Source organism: Eptesicus fuscus, chromosome 24 (assembly GCF_027574615.1).
Source record: "Eptesicus fuscus isolate TK198812 chromosome 24, DD_ASM_mEF_20220401, whole genome shotgun sequence".
NCBI classification, from domain to species: Eukaryota; Metazoa; Chordata; class Mammalia; order Chiroptera; family Vespertilionidae; genus Eptesicus; species Eptesicus fuscus.
In genome coordinates this window covers 15164269-15183480 of record NC_072496.1, presented here as the reverse complement: position 1 = coordinate 15183480, position 19212 = coordinate 15164269, and the positions used below count along the sequence as shown (strand labels likewise).

The following is a 19212-nucleotide window of genomic DNA, read 5'->3' as shown; positions in this document are numbered from 1 at the left end:
ATCTCCAGGCTTCTATTTATGAGATGATACATTCCTTAGATACCTTTTCCTTGTGCATTTAAATGCCAAGCTCCATCACACTCCCCATGCAGTAAGCAGAAAGGATTGCACATATTTTAAAACAGGGAGTAGCTGGCGTGGCTGCAGTTTCCTTCCCGGGTGGAGAGGGGAGTGGGCAAAGCCCCGAGGCCAATCCTTCACCACGGAAGTCACTCGCAAAGCAAAGCCCCGCGTCCTCTAACATTAGCCCGTGGGTACAGCGCCGGCCAGCATTTCCATTAGCATCCTATTTTTAGAGTGTGTGGAGCTGGTCTTTTAAATCGCATTCCGCCACGGGACTAACTTGACACGGGGAGCACAATAAGCATCCGAAAGTCTTCATCTTTTTAAGCTTAGAAAGGAATGTTAAGCCTTTAAGCCTTATTATTATTTTTCCCCCCCCAATCTGAACTTTCAATCTGTTCAACACGCCAATTTAAAAAGAAAGGTAATGCCGCGGGAGGACGGGAGGGGAGACACCAGGTGGCTCTTGACAACCCAAGGGCTGGGGGGCGGGGGGCAGGTGTGCAGGGGAAGCCGTGCCCGGGTGGCGGGCAGGGGCCGCGGCAGCAGATGGGGAGGAACAGGCGCCCGCAGCGCAGGCTCCGGCGGACCCGGGAGGAACCACGTCGGCCGCCGGTCCCCTCGGGAGGGCGAAATGGGCGCGATGCGCAGGGGCAGACCGCACCGGCGCGAGGAAAACAGGGGAGCAGGGAGGGGGCGGAGGAGGGGAACGGAACGGGGCTACACCTCACCCGGAGGGCAAGGGCGGCGCAGCCCGAGGAGCACGGCGCCGGGAGGAGCCAGGGGTTCCAGGAGGCTCTGCACCCCGAGAGCCGCGGGTTCCCTGCATCCCGCTCGCCCTCTCCTCACCTGGGAATTAGAGGCGAAACGGGGGGGTCTACCGCTGGGCGCCGGGGCTGTTTCCAGCCCCTCTCGCTGACATGGCGGCCGACGAGCTGTCACCGGGCTTGCTCGGGTCTCCCGCCGCTCGGGTGGAGGAGACACCTCTGCCTTCCCGCCCCGCCTCCCTCCGCTCACCCCTCCCGGCGGGGCCGCCCGCGACCGCGGAGCATAGAGCGCGAGCGGCTAGAGAGGACGCGCGGAGGGCGGACGACCATAGAGTGCGCAGCCTGGAAGGTCCGCCTCCTCGTCAGTCCACTCACAGTCCTCCGGCGTCAGCACCTGGCCGGAAGCGGAAGTGAGGGAAGAGCGAGGAGAGGTGGTGCGCCTGCGTGGTTTGCCGTGGTGGCTGCAGCCCGGCCTAGTCAGGTGGCGGGGCGAGCCTGCACGTGGGGCTCCCGGAGAGGAGGTGGCCGCTGTTGTAATGACTCCGGGTGACATTGGGGCAGACCCTAGAGTTTAAGGATGTGGGCCCCCACGGCGGGGCTCTCTCCGCGGCTGGCGCTGTCAGCCTTTTCCGGTGCTGCTCGCCTTGGCCTCGGGAGGTCCGGAGCGGGGAGATGGAAGGGCGTCCCGGCGAGGAACCGCCGTGGTTTGTCCGATTTTCGGCCGAAGCTGGCGCCCAGTGAGGGTTTCAAAGATCTGCCCCCCGGGGTGTCCAGGAGCCGCTTAGAGTCCAAGCGTTACATACTCAGTCCGAGCCTGGCCGAGACCATGGTGCCGTTCCTGCTGAAAAACGACGGCTGCGACCTAATCCTGGAAATCAATCCCGGTGAGTCCGTCGCGGACTGTCTTCTCGGATGTCCCTCGCTTCTGCGGACTTACACGGCCCCTGCCACGGGGTCAGGATTCACCGTGCTGCGGAATGCTTCTGTAGCGGTTTGCACGTTCCAGAATGGTTGGCTAGAACATGCTCGTCTCCCCAAGATCGTTGCAATCCCCTCCCCCCCCCAAAAGCTTTTATTTTACCCTTCCGTGAATCTAGAGACCATTAGCAGGATGCTAACTAAGAACACTAGACTTAGAGACTAATTAAAAAGAAACTTTTTAAGGCTCCATTTCCTATCATGAGGAATCAATTCCATTTAGGATAGTTCACGATTAAATGGTAGGCTGGAGGCAACCTTTTTGTTTGGCGGCGCCTCCCCCCTCCCCCCTTTCTTCTTGAGTGAAACATTGTGATTAGAGCGCAGGTGTTGCAATCTTGGACAGAATGGGTTCAAAGCCAAGTAGCACCACTTGCCGATGGTGAGCTTGGAGCCCGGTGACTGCCTCTAACCCCCAGCCCCCTTATATGTAAGTAAGGAGTGTAACGTCTACTTTGGGAGTGACGTAAGAATTAAAAATTAGGTAATACGTGTAAAAACGACCGCTTTCTTTGATATTAGGAGAAACTGGTTTTGGTAAATAATCTTTTCGTTCTGTTCATATTCTAGGTCCTGGGATCCTGACTAGAGCATTACTTCAAAGAGGTGCCAGAGTGATTGCCCTTGAAAGTGACAAAGCTTTTATTCCACATTTGGAGGTAGATTTTTAGTTTCTAAAAATAACATGGTTCAAGCCACCGCCCTTGCCGTAGTTTAGGGAAGTAAAGTTAGACACACGATTGATTGTTGTAGACTGACTTTTAGGGGCCAGGCCTTACATATGCTGTCATCCCCAGTGACTGGAACCTAGTAAGTGTGATTGTTGATGAGCTAAAAGCTTGGGGCTCTGAGATTTGTGTTCTGCTTCTCGCTCTGCTATAAACTAGTTTGGTGACTTTGAACAAAGCGTGTAACTGGTATTTCTAGGCTTGTTTCCTTATCTCTGACTACGACGTGCCCTGCTTTCTGTGAGCTTAGAATCTAATTGGAGCTCTAAGATCCAGTGAATGGGGCTGTATTAACTCTGGATTAAGAGGTTCAGGGGCTGGACAGACTTGGTATGGTCAGATACAGTTGCATGGACTGAAGGCATTAATTACTCAAATGGATTTTCCAGTGAATTCTCTCTGTTATGTAGTAGACAGGATTACATAACAGTAACATGGAAATTTCTTGCATCATTGTCAGCCTGTTTGTTTTTTTTTCCCCTTTCTCCCCCTCCTTTACAAATCACTACATTCAGTTTAGGAAACTTACACTTGTCTATACCAACTTCATGAAACCTAAAAGTGGTAGAATGAAAACAAAAGATTGTGAAATGGCTATCAAATGCAGCTGCTTTATTTATGAATAAAACTGTGTGCATTAGATGTTTGTTACTCTACAACAGATTGCTTTGAAAATAATTGAGGGTTTTAGCCCGGCTATTTAATTGGTTAAAAATCTGCTGGAATTTCAGAAACACGAAGAGAAAATATGAATTGTTCAAAGATTCAAGATCATGAAATATGATTTAGTACACATAGCTATGTATAATTTCAGTTTGAAAATTAAAAATAGGATAGCTTTATCTTGATCGTTTATAAAAGGCTTACCAGTTTTTGCTCCAGTAAAGGTTTTTACTTTTTAAAAAAAATCGCCAGTCCCTTCTCTCAGCACTAACTTGAACTCAGCCCCTAACTAATTAACCATCGTTATGAAGTGAAAAGCCATTCAAATAAAGTTTTGTTCGAATTCATGTATTTAAATAGAACCTTTGCACAGATGTTAAAGTGGTGCTCTTTGCAGACAATACCTCTAGCCTCCCAAAGGCTCTCCAGTGTGTTCCTAAAACCTGAAAGGATTTTAAAGGATGATGCTTGCCCTGGCCAGTGTGCTCAGTGGTTAGAGTGCCGGCCCCCACACCAAAGGGTTGAGGGTTCGCTTCCCAGTCTAGGGCACATGCAGGAGGTAACCAGTCAATGTGGAAGGAAGAAAGGAGGGAGGGAGAGAGAGAAAGGGAAGGAAGGAAGATGCTTGACGAGTTTTATCTGACTTCAAGCTCCTCCCCTTCCCATTTCCCTGATAAAATTCTTGGGGCTCCACATTAACAATGTTTCAAATAGGAACAGTTTGTTTTCCTACCTGGATGTCTAGAGATACACATGATACAGGTTGTGTGCTATACTAATAAATCATGATATATCACAGTGGTTCCCAATGTGGGGCACACACCCCACAGGGGGGCAATTCGAGAATGAGCTATTAACTGAGTTTTTGCATTTCTTATGGTTCTAGGGGCCTCATCTACAGCATATAAATATATATTGCGACATTTATGCATTTCAGTTCTCCATTATGTTTTGAAACTTTACTTGCTATATTTTCATATCACTTCACATTATTATTACTTTTTTTAACAATTTCTTAGTGATTTCTTCCTCAGCACTTCAACTGTCCTTTCGTTCTTTTATTTTTCTCTTTCACGGATGCCATGTTCTTTGGAAGCTGGTTTAGACCAAGTTAATGGCCTTTGAGGCTTCCTTCACGGGAATAGTTCACCTTTTGAATCTTAAGAATTATATGTCACAGGTGGGGCATCGGGATTTTAGAGATGCTTAGGTGGGGCATGGCCAAAAAAGGGTGGGAACACTGCTATATCCTGTTTGAATTGTGGAAACTGCGGCTGAAGAGACGGCAGCTTTCGTGGTAAACTGTCTCATTTCAGCAGGGGTAGAGCACAGCCTTTTCAAACTTTAAGACCTTTGGGCAAGGAAGGAATTTAAACTGTTTGACATTAGTTTTTCCATATACAATAGAGACATGAATTCCCACCTGGAAAGGGTCTTGATGCAGTTTAAATAAGATAAACTAAAGTGCCTAATGGAATGAGCAGTAGAAACTCAAAGGTTATTGGTCTTTCCTGTCCTTTTTACTTCCTGTTTTGGAATTCTAAATGCAATCAAGTAGAGTTCTAAGATGTGATTTCACTATTATACAACTTGAATTATTCTGGAGTTTTGGCTATTATTGTGTCTCAATTATTGAATGGTAAATGACAGGTGCTAAACCAAAAATGTATAAAGTCGTAAAGTATATATTCTTTTTACATTACCATCAAACCAAAATTTATTAGCTTTCCTTAATTACATTAAGATATGACTTGTGTAATTTGTGAGATTATTTTATTGTTATATTTAGTATAATTTGTCAGAGTTTAATTAGTTTTTAAGGTATGCGTTATATAAATGCTCTTTTTCATAACTCCACACACTCCTGGTTTTCTTCCTTCCCTTTTGGCTTAGTCTCAGCTTCTTGTCCTGTGTACTTGACCCTGGAGATCTCATTGGCAGTCCTGGCTTTAATTACCTTCACCAGGCCAAATACAAATTTACATCTTCAGTCTGGACCACATCACTGACCTCCCCATTTAGGTCTGCAACTTCCTACCTCACATCTCCACTTGGATCACCTAATAGGCATCTCAAAATTAACATGAACAAACATAAGATTTCCACCCCCAGTTTATTCCTTCCACTAGTCTTTTTCCAGGGACCCCCTGAAAATAATCATTGGAATGTAATAGATTTAGAAATGAAATAATATTTATAGGTTGAACTCAAATGCTTAAGAAAAATTAGGTTTTGAATTCATCACTTTAAGTTGCAAATTTATTGAAATCGTGACAAATACCAATAGTCGTTTCTGTGCCTGAGAACCTAAATGCACATCAAAGCACATCGCCCTCTTCTAATTGATTTCTTGTAACTTCAGATTAAGTTTATGGAGTCTGTAGCTAATCCTTGCTCTCACTACTAAGTTATCTGGGCTGCTGCAAGGTGAGCAGATCAGGGCAGTCAAAAGATGGAAGTGTGTTGGCTGTCTCCCTGTGGGCAGGAGCTTTCCTTCTAGAGTTGCCTCTGTCTAGAAAAAGTAAACGAAGAATTAAATGGGAAATGGACAGTGACCTCCACAATGAGCTAAGTTCATTTGGTGAGGGACTAATTAAACTCTTCAAGAAAAAAAGGAGTAATACTCTCTTGAATAATCTGCCTTTCATTTTAATATTTTTGTTGTTTTTCTCGACTGTGAACATCTTTGCATGACTTGCAGGTGGATTACAGCTCCATGAGCCCAGCTGTGGTCTCAGAGTCTTTGCCCTTGTGCCCAGGCTGCCACTTCTAAGGAATTAGCGATTAGTGTGAAGGGGCTTTTCGAAAAAATAACGAGGCTATTAAAGTAAGAACAAGTAAGAATTTGTGGAAGGTGTTTTTTTAATTTGTACTTTCATTATTTTTCAGGCATTAATTCACTTGTATTAACTCTGTTAAATGTTAGGGTACAGTAGTACTGTTTTCGTTACATCTTTATTGAGGTGGTAATATTTCTTATAAGAATGATTTTTTGAGCCCTGGCTGGTTTGGCTCTGTGGATAGAGCGTGAGCCTCGTATTAAAGGGTCCTGGGTTCGATTACACCAAGGGCACGTACCTCTGTTGCGGGCTCAAAATCCTGGCCCTAGTTGGGGTGTGTGCAGAAGGCAACCAATCAATGTGTCTCACATCAATGTTTCTCTTTCTCTCTGTCTCTCCCCTTTCCTTCCACTCTCTAAAAATCAATGGAAAAATATCCTAGAGTGGGGATTAAATAAAAGAAAAGAACTGCTTTTTGAAGTAGGTCTTTGCATTATTATAAATAACTAGAGGCCTGGTGCATGAAATTCATGCACTCGGGGGTCCCTCAGCCTGGCCGGGAGCCCTTGGGGGGATGTCTGACTGTGGACATCTTTAGCATGGCCGTAGAGGCGGGAGAGGCTCCTGCCACTGCCATCGCACTCACCAGCCATGAGCCCGGCTCAGGGCTTCTGGCTGAGCAGTGCTCCCCCTGTGGGAGCGCACTGACCACCAGGGGGCAGGCAGCTCCTGCATTGAGCATTTGCCCCCTGGTGGTCAGTGCATGTCATAGTGACTGGTAGTTCCATCGTTGGGTTGATTTGCATATTAGCCTTTTATTATCTATACTAATAAAAGGGTAATATGCTAATTAGACTGGGTCGACTGGCCATCTTCCAGATGTCCAAATTCTGGACAAAGCCATGGTGATGGGGGCCAATGCAGAGGCAGTTAGGGGCGAGATCAAGCTAGCAGGGGGTTAGGGGTGACCAGGCCAGCAGGGAAGGGCAGTTGGGGGTGAACTGGCCTGCAGGGGAGGGCCGTTGGGGGTGACCAGGCCGGCAGGGGAGGGCTGTTGGGGGTGACCAGGTTGGCAGGGAAGGGCAGTTGGGGGCACTAGGCAGGCAGGCTGGTGAGTAGGTGAGTGGTTAGGAGCCAGTGGTCCTGGATTGTGAGAGGGATGTCTGACTGTCGGTTTCGGACATCCCTTGAGGGGTAACGGATTGGAGAGGGTGCAGGCCGGGCTGAGGGACAGTTGCTCCCACACACACACACACACACACACACCCGCCCCTGTGTATGAATGTCATGCACCGGGCCTCTAGTATAGGATAATATTGCATAACACTGACTGAAATATTAACATTTTATCTCTCTTTCTCTTTAGTCCCTAGGAAAAAAGCTTGGTGGGAAACTACATGTGCTCCACAGTGACTTCTTCAAACTGGACCCTAGGAGTTTTGGAGTAATAAAACCTGTTGTGAATTCAAAGTTGCTTTTTCAAAAATTTGGAATAGAAACACTTCCTTGGTCGAAAGGTAATTGTTGTAATTTACTAAAACAAATACCTTATAATTGGCAGCTATCTCTAGCAGTGCACCTGCTTTGTTGATGAGATTTGTGTGCAATATGTCTTGTACAATTTATGCTCACATGCTGTTAAGCTGATTTTTTAAAAATTCTCATCTGAGGACATTTTTCCATTAATTTATTATTATTTTTATTTATTTATTATTATTATTATTTTTTAGAGAGAGAGTGGAAGAGAGAGGGAAAGACAGAAATATCAATGTGAGAGAAACATATCGATTGGTTGCCTCCTCCATGCTCCCTGACCAGGGCCCGGGCCTGGGAGCAGCCTACAACTGAGGTATGTGCCCTTGATATATAGTGGCTGCCCTATTTTATACACCTTGACCGGAATCGAACCCGGGATCTTTGGGTTCGCAGGCTGACGCTCTAACACTGAGCCAAACCGGTTAGGATTCTTAAGTTGACTGTTGCTTTCCCATCACCTAGACACAAGTAATCTGAGCAGTTGTGCCAAGGCCAAGTTCCATATCATGAAAACATGTTGAGGCTTAGTTTTAATTGAAATAAAATTTATATAGTTTGTTAGCTTAGTTTGACTCAACAAACCATAGTCACGGAAAAAAAGTGTTAAGAATTTATTCAAGTATTTTTGCTTGTATACTTAACAGGTATCCCTTTGAAAGTTGTTGGAATCTTCCCAACTAAAAATGAGAAAAAGATGATTTGGAAAGTTTTACATGACATATATTCCTGTACTTCTATATATAGATATGGACGAGTGCAACTAAATTTGTTTTTTAATGAACTGGAATCCCAGGTAAGTTTCTAACAAGTACTTGACTAATATTTTATCGTAAAAGAGTTCTGTAATTTTTCTCTAGTCTTACTCTGTGTGATTTTATTTGGGGCTCATGACATAAATTTTACCATTTTAACTAATTTTAAGTGTGCAGTTCAGTGGCATTAAGTTACCACCATCTATGTCTTCTCAGAACTTGTTCATCATTCCATATTGGAACTCTGTGCCCATTTAATGCCAACTCCACATTTTCCCCTCCCGTGAGCCCCAGCTATCATTCTACATTGTCTCTATGAATTTGACTATTCTAGGTACCTCGTGTAGTTGGGATTATACAATATTTCACTTATTGTCTGAATTATTTCAGTTAGTAATGTCTTTAGGGTTCATTCAAGTTGTAGCATGTGTTGGAATTTCATTCCTTTTTAAGACTGAATAATATTGCATTGTGTGTGTGTACAATCTTTTGTTTATCCATTCATCTATAAATGGACACTTGGGTTGCTTCCACTTTTTGGTTATTGTGAATAATGCTGCAGTGAGCATCGGTGTGCAAATATCTCTGAGTGCCTGTTTTCAATTATTTTGGGTATATATGGAGAAGTGAAATTGCTGAATCATATGCTAATTCTATTTTTAATATTTTGAGGAGCCACCATACTGTTTTTCATAGTGGCTGCCCTGTTTTATACACCATCAGCAATGCACAAGTGTTCTAATTTCTCCACATTTCAACCCTTGTTGTTTTCTGTGGTTGTTTTTTTAAATAATATCCATCGTAATGATTTAAAGTGGTACCTCATTGATGTTTTGAATTTCTGTTTTCCTAAATGATTAGTGATGATGATGAGCATCTTTTTTTTGTGGTTACAGATAATTTATATTTGGAGGAATTATCAGATTGTCTATTTTTTGGTTGTTGAGTTTTAGGGGTACTTTAATGAGATTTTGCAATCTCCATTGTGTTCTACTTAAAGTGTCCATGATAATATAGTTCAATATGAAAATTTAAAAGGCCTTCTCTTCTTTGAAATGGTTACAGTTAAGATTTTATGTTCTATTTTTCTTTAGTTTCTAGAGACTGTCGAGGTATTACTGTTAAGACAGCATTTGGTTTTGATGGATTGTAGTTTTGTATGACAAGTACCTTCTGTTTTCCTCCGCCTAGAGGATGATGGCGAACCCCCTGAACCCTAACCTGTACTACGCGTTAAGTGTGCTCTGGCAAGTAGCTTATGATGTGAAGCTGCTGCATATGGTGAGTAGAGCCCTTGTAAATCTCACCAGGCAGGGGAAGAACAAGACACCAATAAAATAAAACATTTCCACAGGGAGCTGGATTGTTTTCAGAGAGCTTACATGTTAGTGAACAATGAATGGAGAAAAATTCAAGATTACTTGTATTATTTTTTCCAACTGTGGAATATATTTCTCTCTTTTTAGTATGTTTTCATTGATTTTTAGAAAGAGAGGAAGGGAGAGGGATAGAAACATTGATCAGAGAAACATCCTTGATCGGCTGCCTCTTGCATGGGGATCGAGCCCTGACCGGGAATTGAACCAGTGACCTTTTAGTTCATAGGTCGATGCTCAACCACTGAGCCACACCGGCTGGGCTGTGGAATATACTTTGTCCTGTTGTTTTTTGTCAGAAATATTTGTTTTTCTTTGATTATAAAAATAATGTTCACTTTAAGACTGTAAGACATGTAAAAGAACAAAAGAGAAGAATAAAACAAAATCACTACAGTTCTACCATCCAGGGGTCACTATTGTTGACATTTGTGGCATATTTTTACTCTTTTATTTTTTTCTATGATTTGTTTTCTTTATATAGTGAAGATTATATTATTTTGTATCTTATTTTTTTTTCACTTAATAGCAAATACTTAATTATAAGTTTTTTCCCTTGTCACTGAACTTTTTAGGTTTTTAATGGCTACTGTGACACTTCGTGACAGAGCATCCCTGCCCCCTTGTTTTTTTTTAGTTTATTTCCTTAGGCAAAATCAGAATTGTATGATGTGAGCCACACGTGCAATTTTACATTTTTAAGTAGCCACATTATAACAAGTCAAAAAGAGACAGGTAAATAATTTAAATATTTTATTTAACCTCAATTCAAAATATCATTTTAGTGTGTAATTTGGCTAGAATTAACCTCAATTTAACCTCAATTTAAAATATCATTTTAGTGTGTAATTTGGCTGTAATTTGTCTTTTGTGTCGGTCATGCTCTCACCGTTTTTCTGTATTCCCAGAAATCTTTTCACCTTTAGCCTCCATTGCACTGACCCTGCCTTCTGTCTGCACTGTATGTTGTCATCTTGGTATGGAGTTCGTGGTTTCTCTAAAGTCTTTCTTACCCCGAGTGTCTCCTTTCCTTCTGTGGGCTTTTCCTCGCAGCCGCTTCTGTCCTTGTGGCTTTCCACTCGTTTCTTCATCCAGGCTCCCTGAAGACGTTAGCGTTCAGGATGCTTTCTTTTCGTGTTCTGCAGTATCTGCTGTCAGAGGCCCTAGGTAGCGTTTTGCTATTTAGTAACCTCCAGGAAAAGAGGTCTTTGTGAACCCAGCACTTCAAACATTTGTCCATTGAATATCGGTAACCGGAGGGCCAGTTGTGGAACTCAGTTCCCAGGGTCTTTCAGGTTTCCTCTCCTGTGGAAATCAATATTTTAGAATTTTTATTACATAATTTACATTGTGTGTGTGTGTTTGTACGTGTGTATTAGGCCTTTGAAATCCAGTGTGTATTTTATAGCATCTCAATTCAAACTGGACTCATTCTAAGTGTTCAATGGCCCTGTGGCTAGTGGCTACCATACTTAATACCTGGAGCCTAGCGTGTTAGAAAAATTAATAAATGCTATTTCTTTCACACCATAATTTGTACATTTTTTATGTTAGTAGATAGGGTGTAGAACAAGTATATTTTATATGATACGTGTTTACATATTTTATGAGCCCTCGTTCTTCCAAGGATTTAGTGGTTTAACCTTTAACTTTTGCAGCGTGTCTTTGTGGAGTCCCTTCATTGATTTTGTCCAGGAAGACATGAAGCCCTTTAATGTGCATACTTAGTTGTTAGAAGATTATTTCGTTTGATTTTAGCTTTGGTTCCAATTCTGTTTTTCCCCTCCAAAGCGTCTGGGATTCTTAGGTTGCATCTCTGTTCCTTGTCTTTTGTGTCGGTCATGCTCTCACCGTTTTTCTATATTCCCAGAAATCTTTTCACCTTTAGCCTCCATTGCACTGACCCTGCCTTCTGTCTGCACTGTATGTTGTCATCTTGGTATGGAGTTCGTGGTTTCTCTAAAGTCTTTCTTACCCCGAGTGTCTCCTTTCCTTCTGTGGGCTTTTCCTCGCAGCCGCTTCTGTCCTTGTGGCTTTCCACTCGTTTCTTCATCCAGGCTCCCCGAAGACGTTAGCGTTCAGGATGCTTTCTTTTCGTGTTCTGCAGTATCTGCTGTCAGAGGCCCTAGGTAGAGTTTTGCTATTTAGTAACCTCCAGGAAAAGAGGTCTTTGTGAATCCAGCACTTCAAACATTTGTCCATTGAATATCGGTAACCGGAGGGCCAGTTGTGGAACTCAGTTCCCAGGGTCTTTCAGGTTTCCTCTCCTGTGGCTTGGTAGATGGGGGTGCGGTCTCCTCTGTACCCAGTGCTGTGAATAGGCCTGAGTGGGGGGAACTGCAGGACCCAGTGCACGCTGCGGCTGCTCTGCCTTCCTCCATTTAGTGACATGCCTGGAACTGCTAGAATTTTACAGATGAGCAACAATTGACTTTTCCTTCCACTTCAGTTGCCACTTTTTTGACAACACCCTTTCAAATCAGTATTGTAAGTTTTAGCCTTTAAGTCTTTGTCAGATCCTGTTTTAAACCACGCTTATTTTGGAATTTAATCTGTGTGTGTATATATCTTTTTATAATAAATTTTTGGTTGGGTCATCTTTTAAAATTATTTAACATACAAATTTGTACGTACAAAAGTTAGATACAAAAAAAGTAATGATCTTTTTTCAATTGACGGAAGTATCTTGTGTATCTCCTAACATGTTCCAACATATTCAGATGATTTTGAATAATGGGCTTTTCCACTAAGGTAGAACAAAAATATCCTTAATATGACCTGATAACACCTAAACTGATTGTGACTCTAATATTGAAATGTTGGTTATTAAAAATTATAACTTGAGAACCTATTTATGTAATAATATGAAGGGTAACTTTCTTTTGTCTAAATAAGTTGTAGAGTTACCAATATTGGGATTGACCTTTGATTTTCCTTTTTCTTTTTTTAAAATATCTTTATTTTATTATGCTTTTTTTCTTATTGATTTTAGAGAGAGGGAGGATGGGAGAAAGAGAAACATTGATGAGAGAGGAACATTAATCAGTTGCCTCTGGCACATGCCCCAACTGGGGATCAAACCTGCAACCTTGTCATGTACAGTGTGGTGAACCACACTCTGACCAGCCGAGCCACATCAGCCAGGACTGATTCTCCTTTTCTTTATCCAAAAAAAAAAAAAAAAAAGAGAGAGAGAGAGAGAGAGGTATGTGAATTAACTGTTACATGTTTTTCCTTAAACCAATTAGTTTGGTGATTAGGGTTTATTCTGTTGCTTAGGAAAAACATTTCTAAAGGCAGCAAATAATTTGAGACACTTTGACCAAAGAGCACTAAAAGAAATGTTTTCGTTTAACTTCCCTCCAGGAACCTTGGTCATCATTTGACATAAGCAGTCAAAGTGGGCAGCAGGAAAAGCCACAGTGTAAGGTAAGAATAAATGAATACCTTTCCCTCTTCCCTCTAAGTGGAACATCCTTGGTTTTCGTTAGGATTACCTGGCATTCTGTATTTATTTAAATTTTAGAATATCTAGAAATGTTCTTTACACATATCTTGTTGCTTTTAATAAGTTTAAATTACTTTGGAAGAGATTTGCATTTCTCAGCTATTTATACAGAGGATGCTCGCATGGTAATAGACTTACGCAGAATCTGACTTCCACTTTTATCTCTTTTGAAATGAAGATACATCTCAAATTTGGAAAATGTAATCATTTTACTATTCATCTAATTTGGTAAACTAAAAACAAAATTTTATACTTTATTAATCAGAAATTTGTAATATTGCTGCTTGTAATGGTTGCATTTACCAACAGGTACATCTGTTTCTTACCCAGGAGGTGGGCCTTTTATTATATTAGTTTTTTTCCCTTTCTAAAGAACCAAAGTGATGATGTTATAAAGTAATCTTCTATTTACTTTATATCAAGACTAGAGGCCCTGTGCACGAAATTCGTGCATGAGGGGTGGAGAGCGGGGGGATGTCCCTCAGCCCAGCCTGCACCCTCTCCAATCTGGGACCCCTCAAGGGATGTCCAATTGCCAGTTTAGACCCGATCCCAGTCGGACATCCCTCTCAAAATCAAGGCCTGCTGGCTCCCAACCTCTCGCCTGTCTTCCTGTCTAATTGCCCCCTAACCGCTTCTGCCTGCCAGCCTGATCACCCTGTAGCCACTCCCCTGCCAGCCTGATCGACGCCTAACTGCTCCCCTGCCAGCCCAATTGCCCCTAACTGCCCTCCCCTGCCGGCCTGGTCACCTCTAACTGCCCTCCCCTGCTGGCCTGGTCACCTCTAACTGCCCTCCCCTGCTGGCCTGGTCCCTCCCAACTGCCCTCCCCTGCAGGTCTGATCGCCCCCAACTGCCCTCCCTTGCAGGCCTGGTCGCCCCCAACTGCTCTCCCCTGCAGGCCTGGTCCCTCCCAACTGCCCTTCCCTACAGGCCTGGTCCCCCCCAACTGCCCTCCCCTACCAGCCTGGTCTCCTCTAACTGCTCTCCCCTGCTGGCCTGATCGCCCACAACTGCCCTCCCCTGCTGGCCATCTTGTGTCCACATGGGGGCGGCCATCTTTGACCACATGGGGGCGACCATGTTGTGTGTTGGAGTGATGGTCAATTTGCATATTACCTCTTTATTATATAGGATATATAAAATAAATAAATGATCACTACCTAATATATGAGATTTCCTAGAGAAATATAAGGCTCCTTCTGAGTTATAATTTTAGGGGGAAAATACATCTTAAACTTATATTAAGTCATATATCGTTTTCATTTTAATCAGTGTAATATTGTATACTACAGCAGGCTGGCAAACTTTTCCTGTAAAGGGCCAGTTGGTAAAATTTTATGCTTTTAAGCCACATATAATCTCTGTCATGTGTTCTTCGTTTTTTGCCTTTTTTAAAAAAAAACACCATCCTTTGCAAATGTGAAAGCCAATTTTAGCTCCAGATTATACAAAAAGAGGCAGGCTAACAGCTGTGGACCACAGCTTGCTAACCCCATATTTTAAAAAAGTATCCAATTAAAAATTATATGTCAGTAGTATTTTTTTATTCTTAGGTTCTGGTGTTGTGCTCCAAATACAGAAGAGACTCACTACATGTTTGGGATTGATTTTACCCCATTTACAAGTTAATAATCTATTACTCTTTATGAATGGTGGCCAAAGACTCAGACTCCTGGATTAGACAAAGGGTTTCATTTGCTCCCAGTCCCACGGGGGTGTGAGGTGGCAGGTTAGATGGTGTGCATGCAGAGGGTCTGCATTGCAGCTGAGGAACAACATAGAGCTGAGGGAACCCACCTGTTTTGTGGCGAACATTAAGCAAGCCTGCTTTTGTCCCCGAGAGAGCGTGTTCCTCATCCCTCACAGTGGCTCACTGCAGACAACCTTGAGAACTGGCCCAGGGAGAGAGCGCTTAGGGCCTTCCATTCTTGGCAAAGCTGCTGAGAATTGTTCAAGTGGGACATTTAGGGTCTGGCAGTTGAATGAGTAAGTGAACAATGTCTTGCTCTGGCAATATTTTGTAACTAACACAATTTATTTTGCCTCCTTTCTAGGAATCATTAGAACAGCAAATACAACAAAACCTGTGTCTTATTCAATTGACTCCTCATAAAAATTTATTTTCACAACATTTAACATCTGTTAACTATGATGTATTTTTTCACATGACAAAGCAGTGTTTTTTGAAGCGCCAGGGCAAGCTAATCGACCACTTACCGTAAGTAAGAAGAATAAAAGCAAGTAGCAATTTAATATTTTTTGTATCTTGATTAACAGAGTGAGGTACCATGTTTTCACTCATCTGTTTCTTCAAAATACTTCCTCCTGCCTGGCACACGTTTTGAGAAGAGTATAATTATATTTTCCATGAAATCTCCTGAGTTAATTATTTCCTTCTTGGATTAACCTTCATGAAGAAGTAGTTGCTTGCCACTGGCTGGGATGGAGAAAGTTGGCATGATTGATGGCATACCCACCATCGACCTTGGCATTGCCTGTTTTGTTTTGCTTTAAATATATTTTTATTGATTTCAGAAAGGAAGGGAGATGGAGATAGAGACAGAAACATCAATGATGAGAAAGAATCATTGATCGGCTGCCTTCTGTATGCCCCCTACTGGGGATCGAGCACACAACCTGGGCATGTGCGCTTGACTGGAATCGAACCTGGGACCCTTCAGTCCACAGTCAGACAATCTACCCACTGAGCCAAACCAGCTGGGACTACATTGCTTGTTTTTTTGTTTTTTTTTTTAAATATATTTTATTGATTTTTTACAGAGAGGAAGGGAGAGGATAGAGAGTTAGAAACATCGATGAGAGAGAAACATCAATCAGCTGCCTCCTGCACACCTCCCACTGGGGATGTGCCCGCAACCAAGGTACATGCCCTTGACCGGAATCGAACCTGGGACCCTTGAGTCCGCAGGCCGATGCTCTATCCCACTGAGCCAAACCGGTTTCGGCTGCCTGTTCTTATTGGTCCTGTTTCCTAACGAGAGTAGGGATGGATCATTGTACCACCCTGATTTCCCTGCCCTGAACCAAAATTTTTGTTTTTATGTAAAGCTTGGTAAAAAGAGTTGTTATCTCATTTGTGTCCACATAAGTATGATTTTATATAGGGCTGATGTGTACAGTTTTGTGAGTTATGCATTACATCTTGTAACCAGCAGCCCATATTCATTTCAGAGTATTGTCAGGATGAGCAGATGTTAATAATCATTTAAATTAGTTTGATCACAAATACAAAAACATTTAATTAATTTGATCATCATTAAATATGTAACTGAATAAGCTGTTAGTTGAACAAAATTTATGTAAAAATAAACATTAAAAATGGCAATAGACCAGTAAAAATAATCCACTATTTTTTTATCTTGTCCCCTTCTGGTAATGGTTGTTTGGGGGAATGGAGGGATAGGATAGAGGGGGATCAATGGGGGACAACTATAATACTTTCAACAATAAAGATAAAAATTAATAAAGTCAGTCATCTAGCCACACTCACCAAATATATATACTAGAGGCCCAGTGCACGAATTTCATGCAAGGAGCTCGACCCTCGCAGCCGCGGCAGCTTGCCTCAGACTTCGCTGCCGCGGCAGCTTTCCTCGGCCCTCGCAGCCCCGGCTTTGTCTGGAAGGTCGTCTGGCTGTCCAGTCTAATTAGCATATTATGCTTTTATTATTAAGGAACAAATATGGTAAACTGTGGTGCTAAATGTTCAAAATTCCCTTTGAGATCTCTGAGAATTGAAAGCATATTTCCATCTGTGATGATTCCATTCAAAATGAAAAAGTATTGGAAATATTTTCTGCCAAAATATTTTATTGCAGTTGTTTACCTCTTGTCAGAGATTCATTGATGGTTTCTTGATAGGCTACTACATAAGGCAGTTTTCTGCTTTATATTCACCAGTAATCTATATACATATAAAAGGCTAATATGCTAATTGTCCATCCAGGTAATGATGTCACGTACCAATGCCTGGCTTCCTCTCCCTAGCAACGACTAGCCTCCTTGCAATTTCCTCAGCCCAGGAACACGACTTGCTTTATAGCCAGGTGGAAACATTTCACACTGTAACCAAATGTCTGTGAAGCATTTTCCCATGCCTCATCTCATTTGATCCTCACAGAAGTCCCGGAGTAGGTAGATAGGAGACTCAGTGGAATCCTATTTTCTTTTCATTAGCTGGAAAACATAGATTTAGAAAGTTTAGAAACTTGACCCGACTGAAAAGAAGTAAGAAATGGTGGGCCTTGAAAATGACTTCAGGTTTTTGCACTGCACAGAATATAGTCAAACACTGCTGCAGTTAAATATTTTACCCTTCGTTCTCCCTGCGTGATCTACAATAATAATCTGCTTTGTGTTGATATTTACTGCTGTGTTGCTGACAATTATCTGAAAGAGAAGTTGGGGTGCTTCACTGGGCTGGAAAAAGTTTAGCTAAATCAGAGAGCAGGTCTAATTAAGCAAGTTTATTCTATATCTATAAAAGGCTACGTTGACTTGCGTATGCACAATTCATATAAAGCTCTTGCTGGTGCCAATCACACACATGTGTTTCCATCTGTCATTGTTGATCATGAATTTGGTTGACACTTCTATAGAGAAAGGGCAAATAGCGATATTAAAATATTTCTTCTTCTAGCCGAAACCGGTTTGGCTCAGTGGATAGAGCGTCGGCCTGCGGACTCAAGGGTCCCAGGTTCAATTCCAGTCAAGGGCATGTACCTTGGTTGCGGGCACATCCCCAGTAGGGGGTGTGCAAGAGGCAGCTGATCGATGTTTCTCTCTCATCGATGTTTCTAACTCTCTATCCCTCTCCCTTCCTCTCTGTAAAAAATCAATAAAATATATTTAAAAATATATATATTTCTTCTTCTAGTTAATTTCCTTTCAGTGTGCATGAATTCGTGCACCAGGCCACTAGTTGTTAAATAAAAATGTGAAAGGTATTCCCTTTGAAACTGCCAGACAGCAGAGTTTTACATAAAGCTAAATGGAGTTAAAAATATTTTTGCAAAGAAAGTTAACGGATGAAGAGGTAGAAAATGATTTTTTAAATGTTAAACTGGAATTTTGTGTAGGAATTGATTAGAACATGTTAACACCTATATCTGCCATGAAACTTTAGGAATAAACATAGTTAAAGCTATATATTATATGCAAGCTCTTAAACTAAATAAGATTAATTACATATAGTAAGATAGACATTTTAAATTGGGCTTGGAAGCCACTTCTAATCTATATTAACTGACAGTTGTTATGAAAAAGATTTAACAATTTACTTTGAATTTTTTTTTTTTTTTGCAGTTCATTGAGTCCAATTGATGCAATGGACATATTGAAGGAAATAAATCAAGATAAAACAATAAAAATAATAGACATGTATCCTTCAGACTTTAAATGCCTTTTTGAAACTATAGAATGTTCCAAAGATCACACCTGTAAGTGGCTATATGATGACTTCATGGAAGATGTAATCGTATAGGAAACTGGACTGCCAAGACAGTAGCTGGAGCCGTTTATTTTATTTGGAAATTATAAAGCAATTGAAAAAGAACTTAAGTTTTTAAAGCTCAGTGTTTCAACAGAAGGTAATATTCTTGCTTTTCACAAACAAGGCAGATAATTTCTTCTGAGGTTGATACCATTAGTACATTGGATAAAACAATGGCTGCTATTTTATTTACAACTGAATAAAATGAAAACTCCACTTAATTGTGGATTTGATCAGCTTAGATTTGTTTGTTTTAAATTCCTATCTACTGTCAACATACTGGTAGTTGTATGGAATTACCAGATGAAATTTACTTTTAAAAATCCTGTTAGTCAAATACTTACATTGCATTACTGTAAATATTCCACTTTCACTGTTGATTTTTGCATCCTCTGGGGGCAAAGTGTTCATTTTTAAAATGAGAAAGTAAATTAAACTGATTTAAATAGTTTGTTTTACTTTTCATTTTGTTTAAAGGATTACCAAATACTGTGCAATTACATTAATTTTAAAATGGCTTACACTTTTTAGAAATTAAAATATTTT

At 41.6% G+C, this 19212-nt stretch overlaps 2 protein-coding genes across 3 annotated transcripts in view; one reads left to right on the top strand and one right to left on the bottom strand.

Annotated features, from left to right (window-relative positions):
* Positions 1-1114, bottom strand: part of CNST (consortin, connexin sorting protein) — an 89275-nt gene extending 88161 nt beyond the window's left edge. The window contains exon 1 of the mRNA XM_054712979.1: positions 913-1114. The gene's annotated coding sequence lies outside the window, so the exon portion shown is untranslated. The remainder of the gene's footprint in view (positions 1-912) is intronic.
* A 128-nt stretch (positions 1115-1242) lies between these two features.
* TFB2M (transcription factor B2, mitochondrial) lies at positions 1243-19117 on the top strand. 2 transcript variants are annotated; one of them, XM_008157989.3, is made up of 8 exons: positions 1244-1714; positions 2379-2467; positions 7346-7496; positions 8160-8308; positions 9459-9548; positions 13010-13072; positions 15209-15372; positions 18480-19117. In XM_008157989.3, exons 1-8 carry the CDS (start codon positions 1408-1410, stop codon positions 18655-18657), a joined length of 1191 nt encoding a protein of 396 aa, XP_008156211.2. In that variant the 5' UTR covers positions 1244-1407; the 3' UTR covers positions 18658-19117. The 2 variants fall into 2 exon arrangements, with proteins under 2 accessions (XP_054569059.1, XP_008156211.2); XM_054713084.1 differs by lacking the exon at positions 9459-9548 and having other exon boundaries at positions 1243-1714.
* Positions 19118-19212: the final 95 nt, after the last annotated feature.